General features: G+C 32.3%; 3 protein-coding genes and 1 long non-coding RNA gene across 4 annotated transcripts; 1 reads left to right on the forward strand and 3 right to left on the reverse strand.

The window, feature by feature from the left end:
• Positions 1-897: 897 nt before the first annotated feature.
• Positions 898-2060, reverse strand: LOC125850131 (probable xyloglucan endotransglucosylase/hydrolase protein 23). Its single transcript, XM_049530024.1, has 3 exons — positions 1769-2060; positions 1478-1671; positions 898-1393 (listed from the first exon to the last, which is right to left on the reverse strand). The coding sequence occupies exons 1-3, from the start codon at positions 2033-2035 to the stop codon at positions 997-999; spliced, it is 858 nt and encodes a 285-aa protein (XP_049385981.1). The 5' UTR covers positions 2036-2060; the 3' UTR covers positions 898-996.
• On the forward strand, positions 1765-5106 carry LOC125850133 (uncharacterized). The gene is made up of 2 exons (XR_007444748.1): positions 1765-1900; positions 5035-5106. It is a non-coding gene; the product is annotated as an uncharacterized LOC125850133 (long non-coding RNA).
• Positions 4063-5217, reverse strand: LOC125850130 (probable xyloglucan endotransglucosylase/hydrolase protein 23). Its single transcript, XM_049530023.1, has 3 exons — positions 4903-5217; positions 4619-4812; positions 4063-4527 (listed from the first exon to the last, which is right to left on the reverse strand). Exons 1-3 carry the CDS (start codon positions 5182-5184, stop codon positions 4131-4133), a joined length of 873 nt encoding a protein of 290 aa, XP_049385980.1. The 5' UTR covers positions 5185-5217; the 3' UTR covers positions 4063-4130.
• Positions 5218-7531: 2314 nt separating this feature from the next.
• LOC125850132 (probable xyloglucan endotransglucosylase/hydrolase protein 23) lies at positions 7532-8366 on the reverse strand (the record flags this gene model as incomplete). Its single annotated transcript, XM_049530025.1, has 2 exons — positions 7532-8072; positions 8167-8366. Coding segments are annotated over 2 exons (597 nt in total), but the record flags the coding sequence as incomplete, so codon positions are not given.
• Between the last annotated feature and the right edge of the window lie 75 nt (positions 8367-8441).

The raw sequence follows: 8441 nt of genomic DNA on the forward strand, positions 1-8441 counted from the left end.
AGAGGTAGCGGTTCATTCCAAACGTGCCATTTAGTTATCTTTACTTTCAGTTTTGTTCTATTCGAGAACTATACTCTGAGACTTGTATATTTTTATTCGAATTATGTATTTAGAGGTTTGTACATGTGACAACCAAATTCTGGGTAGTGTTGAGTCTTAATTAAAGTCTTTCGCTTATCTATTACTCCCTCTGTCCCATTTTATGTGGCACCATTTCCTTTTTTGTCAGTCCCAAAAAAAATGTCACATTTCCTTATATGGTAAGTTTATAAAGGTACAATTCCTCTTTTATCCTTGTTGGTCCCACTTAATCTTAAAATAATACTCCAATACATTTATGAGGAGAGAGAAAAAAGAATTTACTTTTTAAAGGGCAATTTGGTAAACATTTCAAAGTCTTCATTTATTTCTTAAACTTCGTGCCCGGTCAAATGTTGCCACATAAAATGGGACGGAGGGAGTATCTTTTATTCTTGTATTTCAACTTCTCTATCGTTGTGGTTGGGTTAAGCTGACGTGTCCGGTGGGAAATGGACATGTGCCATCACATCCGCATTTGGGGTGTGACAGTATTTGAGAAACATATTTCACTTTTTTAGAAAAATATGATTTATACCCATAAGTTTTAAAAACAATCAAAACTAACCATAAGTTTGTATTACAAGTCAATTGGATCTTCGTTGCAACAAATAACATTATTTGCCAAATTTTTCTCTAAATATTACTTGAAAAATCTATGGCCAAACGGGTCCTAAATATTTCGACCTTTTTACTGCTTATGATGCAAATTCAACTTCCTTCTCTCGTGCTTATCAAATGAACTTGTGCGAGCATTGGTTTTCATATCCAAACACACAAAGTATAAAAGAATATATCCATCTCCATTATTTATACGAATTTGGTAGAAAACTAAGATATTTATTAATCTTCGATAAAAGAATCAATACAATAGTTTTAGAGATCATAAAGTAATACAATATTTTTCACTGTAAATACTCAGTTATTCTGAAGACAGTCTGCTGGAAATCCTTGTGGAAATCGTTTAGAATCAGTGCAGTAATTATAGACCATGTAATTCTTCTGCACCCATTTGAGCCTCTCTTGGCTTGAGTTATCTAACTCTTCATTCAACCATGAACTGCTAGTTGAAGTTGTAGTATTGGAATTGCAAGAAGACGGAGAACTGGTAATACAAGCATTGGCATTGAAGTTTCTGTAAGAAGCACTAAAGGGTGCTTGGCTCCAATCAGTCTTGACAAGTCCTCCTCTTGTAGCCCAATCATCTGCATTCCAAAGACTTGAGTATATCCTCATTGCTTGGTTCTTCGGATATGAAACTCCCATTGATTCACTATTCTTGTATTCTCTAATGGGCGTTCCGTCCACATAGAATCTGTTCAATCAAAAAATAAAAGAACCCCAAATCAAGATTTATCCCTGTTAGATTTGAAGAAAGTTTGAATGTTTAACTACTTACATGATGCGTTGTGGATTCCAAGTGATGGAATAGGTGTGGAAATCAGCAGTAGGGTCAAACCAGAGATGGAATTGCTGCTCTCTGTTTCCTTTGCCTTGGCTAAATACGTTAGTGTGGAGAGTATAAGGATCACCACTTAGATTTCCCAAGAATTCAAAATCTATCTCATCATGTGTTGGTCCTTGTGATGACAACTGCAATAAATTCCAAAAATAAAAAAGTACAATTTCATTTCAACTCAATAAACATGTAGCTTAAAAATTATATAAGAAAAGAAATTAAGGAAATTACATAGTAAGCAGTGACAGTGCCAGCAGAGTTTCCGGGGACAAGTTTGAGCTGCATGTCAATTTTACCAAAGAGATATTCATTCTTGGATTGAAAACCAGAGCCAGAAATTTTGTCAAGTGAGAGAGTTAGGAGGTCCCCATTGTTGAGTATCTTTGCTCTGCCATCACCCCACGTGATGTCGAATTCTTGATCGAATTTGGCCCCAATTGCAATGCCAAAAGCACTGATCATAAAACACATTACAAGTACTAACTTAGAAGAAGCCATTTTAAGATTTCAAAGTTTGTTGGATGAATTTGAATTGAATAGGTAGATGGGGTTTTATAAGGGTTTATACCAGCCCACCTCAGTCCTCACCAACAAATAAGTAGGTAGAGCGTGAGGGGATAGGCTTGAGGAAATAAAGAGGAAGGTTCAAAGTAAAACAGAAAGCAAGAAAAAAAGATTGAGCTGGAAACAGGATAAAAAATGATGGCATCAAAGCTAAGTGACAGCCCATATATGGTCAGTCTTTCCAAGACTCGCACTATCATTCTCATTGGAACTAGTTTTTTTTTTTTTTTTTAATTTGGTGTTCGGTATTTATATCAAAGCCTCACTAAATCTGAATTTGCATTGGGAAATCCCACATTGGAGGTTAAAGGCTCTGTAACAAAGGTGAGACTCAAATTTGAAATTTAATGAAGAAATACTTATCATTTCACCATAACTCTCGTTATTACTGGAACTAGTTAAACTTGTGTATTGTTCCCTTTGTTTATTCAAGTGTACCTACAGTACCGCCTTAAGGTATTTGAGTAGCAAGAGGTTATATCCTGTGGCAATATTATCTGTGGACCAACCAGCTGACATTTTACAAATTTCAATTCAAGATATGCATCTAATCCGGCTGTACTCCTAATACATTCGGGTAATTTTTTGCTCCTCGATTGGCCCTTTTAATTTCATTTATTTAACGTGTACACTTTCCATTGTGCACTTGCATTTTGTTCATTGATCAATATTTTACTAACCATGATCATCCATGTTCAAACAACAAAAATATTAGAAAATAGGCAGAAGTTCCCCTGCACTATATGGTATCCACTATCCAGAATACTAGAAATGGTATCTCCTAATGGATTTAAAAAGAAATCAAATTATTTAAAATTCAGAGCAAGTTATTTGATTCTCAGCTTGAAACATATTTGTTTTGTTAAGATTGAAAATAAATTTGAGTCAAAGTATAATGAATCTCAAGTTCCCAAATACTAGAAAAAACTAGTTTTTGGGTCAAGTTATAGTACTTGAGAATTTTAAAAAATTCAAAAATCACCCCCAAACTTTTATATTTTATAAAAAAATTCCATTATTTTGTATCTACCATATCTATCTATTACTACCAATAAATAACAAGATTACCCCTCTATCTATTAAACAACATGCTCACCAATCATATTAAACATCTCTATCTACTAAGTAACAAAGGAATGTGATATTATTTCCAGGACTACAAGGAAAGTGAAAGAGAGCCTAAGCATGACAAAGAATTATTTAACTATAGACATGTCTCTTTGCGTAATGTAATTGAAAGAACATTTGGTGCGTGAAAAAGTAAATTCAGAATACTACGACAAGACATGAATAACTATGCTTAGGCATGCAAGTGAAAGTAGTAGTTGATTGTGCCGTATTACATAATTTTTTTGCGTGAGAATCAAAACAGTGATGAAATATTCAATGAACATAAACGTGATGATATGGTTACTGATGAAGATGACGAACAATCGACTCAGAGTAACAATATTGTTTCGTCTTCTCTGTCATCTGATCTAAAAATGAATGCTTGTAGGGAAGAGATTGTCCGTAGAATGTGGGAAGATTATATTAAGGAACAGTTTGTTACCACCTCCTCCGGAAGAGTCCGAATTCTAATTTCAGTGACAAAATTGAGAAAAAAAAACAAATTGTTTCTAATGGATTATAATTATAACCGAATCAATGACAAGTTTGAATATGTGATTAATGTATTGCTCTTGCATATATTGTTATTTTGTTGTTGTTGATTGTTATCAATTATGTTATAAGGTTATTTTTTAATTGAACATATTCACTATAAATAGATAATATAAATTTATTGATATTTTTAATAGTTTTTAGAACTTATGGAAATAAATCATATTTTTTGAAATAGTCAAATATTCCTAAGAAATCTTGGGGCAAACACACAGTGTAATTTCACCAAACGATCCCTTAGTAACAAAACTAAAAATTAAGATGTTTGTAATCCTCTGCTACTGGTTGGTGCAGAACAATAAAAGAATCAATATAATAGTTTTATAGATCATAAGTAAAAGAATACAAAAATTTTCACTGTAAATGCTCAGCTATTCTGAAGACAATCTGCTGGAAATGCTTGTGGAAATCGTTTAGAATCAGTACAGTAATTATAAACCATGTAATTCTTCTGCACCCATTTGAGCCTCTCTTGACTTGTGTTATCTAACTCTTCATTCAACCATGAATTGCTTGTTGAAGTTGTAGTATTGGAATTGCAAGAAGATGGAGAACTGGGAAGACAAGCATTTGCATTGAAGTTTCTATAAGAAGCACTAAAGGGTGCTTGGCTCCAATCAGTCTTGACAAGTCCTCCTCTTGTAGCCCAATCATCCGCATTCCAAAGACTCGAGTAAATCCTCATTGCTTGGTTCTTCGGATATGAAACTCCCATTGATTCGCTATTCTTGTATTCTCTAATGGGCGTTCCGTCCACATAAAATCTGTTAAACCAAAAATAAGATAACCCCAAATCAAGATTTGATTTAAAAAGTCACATATTTTTGAAGAAAGATCGAATCTTTAATTACTTACATGATGCGTAGTGGATTCCAAGTGATTGAATATGTGTGGAAATCAGCAGTAGGGTCAAACCAAAGATGAAATTGTTGTTCTCTGTTTCCTTTGCCTTGGCTAAATACATTAGTATGGAGAGTATAAGGATCACCACTTAGATTTCCCAAGAATTCAAAATCTATCTCATCATGTGTTGGTCCTTGTGATGACAACTGCAATAAATTTTAAAAAAAGAAGTTCAATTACATTTCAACTCAATAAACTCAAAAATCATTTAAGAAAAAAGAAAATAAGGGAATTACATAGTAGGCAGTGACGGTGCCCGCAGAATTTCCAGGGACAAGTTTGAGCTGCATGTCAATTTTACCAAAGAGATATTCATTCTTGGATTGAAAACCAGAGCCAGAGATTTTGTCAAGTGAGAGAGTAAGGAGGTCGCCATTGTTGAGTATTTTTGCTCTGCCATCACCCCATGTGATGTCGAATTCTTGATCGAACTTGGCTGCAATTGCAATGCCAAAAGCACTGATCATAAAACACATCAAAAGTATTAACTTAGAAGAAGAAGAAGAAGAAGAAGCCATGTTTAGTTCTAAAGATTTCAAACTTTAATTTGTTGGATGAATTAGAGTTGGAGTGAGGTTTTATAAGGGTTTATACCACCCCACGTCAGCAACAAAGAAGTAGCTAGAGCGTGTGGGGTTAGGCTTAAGGAAATAAAGAGGAAGGTTCAAAGTAAAACCGAAAGCAGGAAAAAGAGATTTGAGCATATATTGAGCTGGAAACAGGATTAAAAATGATGGCATCAAAGCTAAGTGACAGCCCATACATATATGGTGAGTCTTTCCAGCCCTCACACTAAATCTAAATTCACAATTGAAAAATCTCAAATCGAATAGGATCTCTAACAAAAACGATTATATACCCCGGAGATTCGAATCTAAAACTTCCAATTAAAAATGAAGAAATATTTATCACTCCACTACAACTCTCGTTGATCATTGGAACTACTTCAACTTGTGTATTGTTTCCCTTTGTTTATTCAAGTGTACCTACATTGTATTATTTCTACTAGTTGGGTTTAATTACCGCCTTAAAATATTTGTCTAGCAAGGGATTATATAGCGTGGCTATATTATCTGTGGACCAACCAGCTGGCTTTTTACAAATTTCAATTCAAGATGCACTATAATCCCACAGATCTACTACATTTGTGTAACTTTTGCTCCTCGATTGGCCTTTTTAATTTCATTTCTTTATCGTGTACACTTTCCAAAGTGCATTTGATTTTCGTTCATTTAATATTTATTAACCATGATTCTCCAGGCTCAAACACCAACAAGAAAATACAAGTTTCGTGTCCAGAATATTAGAAATGGTATCACTTGATGGATTTAAAAAGAAATCTAGGTATTTAAAAATGATAAGCTACAAGTATCTTAGAATATGACCTTTTTTTTTCCTTTATGACTGAAATCTCAAAGACACGTATAAACTTACAAGGGTCCTATTACCTCCTAAACTAATTTAAAATGGAAATAAATGCATTATACAGCAAGTAATGAGTGAACAAAATTAAACACATGTAATTTTTTAAATGGTAACTTTATAATTAGTTAGTACACTTATTTATTGATATTAAAACTTATATATATATAATTATTTACATTTCTTTCTTCATAAAATATTTATTTTATTTTGTTTCTCACTTTAAACTTTTTATATTTTTTCTTTCATTAATTTCTTATCTTTTCACTTTTAATTATTTTTAAAATGATACTTTTTTTTAAAAGTATCCTTTAATTTTAACGTTTTAATTTGTTTAATGTTTAATTTGATTTCTTCACTTATTTTGCTATCCCTTCGAAATTAACTTATCTTAAATACAAGATGTTTGAAATCAAAAGGAAAGACAAAGAAAATAGAAAGAGTAAATAAAAGAAAAAAAACCAATGAATGAAGTTAAAAAAAAGTTTAGATACAAGGAAAGAAAATATGTATTAACTTAATTTAAAAATATGATAAAGAAATAAAAATATTTTTTAAAAAATACAAATTAAATTTTTTTAGAAAACATTTACAAACATGGCAGACGCATGTGTACAAACACAGTCAACTTGGGTGGTTGAAGGTGTCACATCAGCATAAAAGGTGCACAAAAATACAAAAAAATGAGTTCGGAGTGATAGAACCCTAATTAAGTTTATTTATCTCTCCGAAATTTCGATCATAGTCTAGAAATACTTGTGGCATATCTCTATTTAAATTAAGAGTGAATTATTTGATATTATACTAAATATATGATATTTGTTTATTAAGGCATATAAATGATACAATATTTGTGACGGAGGAAATTAGATTGGGTCAGTTTCTTACCATTTTCGATTGGGCTTTTCATTGTTTATCATGTACACTTTCCAAAGTGCATTTAATTCATTCGATGTTTATATAATTACTCCCTCCGTCTCAATTTATATGACATACTTTTTTTTTGTCAGTCCCAAAAAGAATGACACATTTATATATTAAGTACTATCAATTTAACTATAAAATGTTTATTTTGTCCTTAATGAAATAATTTACCATCACACAAATTTATATCATTCATTTTGAACCACAAGTTTTAAAAGTCTTCCTTTCTTTTTTAAACTCTGTGTTGAGTCAAACTACCTCACATAAAATGGGATGGAAGGAGTATATAATTTAGTAATTATAACGATTTGTTTATTTGTCATAATCAATTGTAGGGTAATTACAAATGGATTATTTGATTACACAAATATTATTACATAATTAAGTATAAATAATTTGACTTTTCTCCCGCCTTCTCATCAATTTAGATAGGAATTTTAAAAATGATGCCAGTTCACCTCTTTTGTACTTTGCAAAAGAGCTGGAGTAGCATAATTTTTCATATCCAAAACACTAAGCTATAAAAGAATATATCTATTTCATTGTCAATACAATAATAAGATGTTTCTAATCCTCAATATTAATGCATCTTCTGGTTGATGCAGAACAATAAAAGAATCAGTACAATAAATAAAAGAATACACTATTTTTCACTGTAAATGCTTAGCTGTTCTGAACACAATCTGCTGGAAATCCTTGTGGAAATCGTTTAGAATCAGTGCAGTAATTATAAACCATATAATTCTTCTGCACCCATTTGAGCCTCTCTTGACTTGTGTTATCTAACTCTTCATTCAACCATGAATTGCTTGTTGAAGTTGTAGTATTGGAATTGCAAGAAGATGAAGAATTGGAAATACAAGCATTGGCATTGAAGTTTCTGTAAGAAGCACTAAAGGGTGCTTGGCTCCAATCAGTCTTGACAAGTCCTCCTCTTGTAGCCCAATCATCTGCATTCCAAAGACTTGAGTATATCCTCATTGCTTGGTTCTTCGGATATGAAACTCCCATCGATTCACTGTTCTTGTATTCTCTAATCGGTGTTCCATCCACATAGAATCTGTTCAATAAAAAAAAAAAGAGAACCCCAAATCAAGATTTATCCCAAAAGAATGTCTTAGACTTGAAGAAAGTTCGAATCTTTAAGTACTTACATGATGCGTTGTGGATTCCAAGTGATGGAATAGGTGTGAAAATCAGCAGTAGGATCAAACCAGAGATGAAATTGTTGTTCTCTGTTTCCTTTGCCTTGGCTAAATACATTAGTGTGAAGAGTATAAGGATCACCACTTAAATTTCCCAAGAATTCAAAATCTATCTCATCATGTGTTGCTCCTTGTGATGACAACTGCAATAAATTTCAAAAAATAAAAAGGTTCAATTTCAATGCAATTCAATAAAACGTAGCTCAAAAATCATATAAGAAAAG

The sequence above is a fragment of the Solanum stenotomum genome, unplaced genomic scaffold (genome assembly GCF_019186545.1).
Source record: "Solanum stenotomum isolate F172 unplaced genomic scaffold, ASM1918654v1 scaffold14220, whole genome shotgun sequence".
Lineage (NCBI taxonomy): Eukaryota > Viridiplantae > Streptophyta > Magnoliopsida > Solanales > Solanaceae > Solanum > Solanum stenotomum.

Coding starts and splice junctions, on each gene's coding strand:
- LOC125850131 (XM_049530024.1), bottom strand. CDS start 2,035: ATGGCTTCTTCTAAGTTAGTACTTGTAATGTGTTTTATGATCAGTGCT. Junction 1,672..1,768: donor GCACTGTCACTGCTTACTAT/GTAATTTCCTTA, acceptor AATTTATTGCAG/TTGTCATCACAAGGACCAAC. Junction 1,394..1,477: donor TGGAATCCACAACGCATCAT/GTAAGTAGTTAA, acceptor TTGATTGAACAG/ATTCTATGTGGACGGAACGC.
- LOC125850130 (XM_049530023.1), bottom strand. CDS start 5,184: ATGGCTTCTTCTTCTTCTTCTTCTTCTAAGTTAATACTTTTGATGTGT. Junction 4,813..4,902: donor GCACCGTCACTGCCTACTAT/GTAATTCCCTTA, acceptor AATTTATTGCAG/TTGTCATCACAAGGACCAAC. Junction 4,528..4,618: donor TGGAATCCACTACGCATCAT/GTAAGTAATTAA, acceptor TTGGTTTAACAG/ATTTTATGTGGACGGAACGC.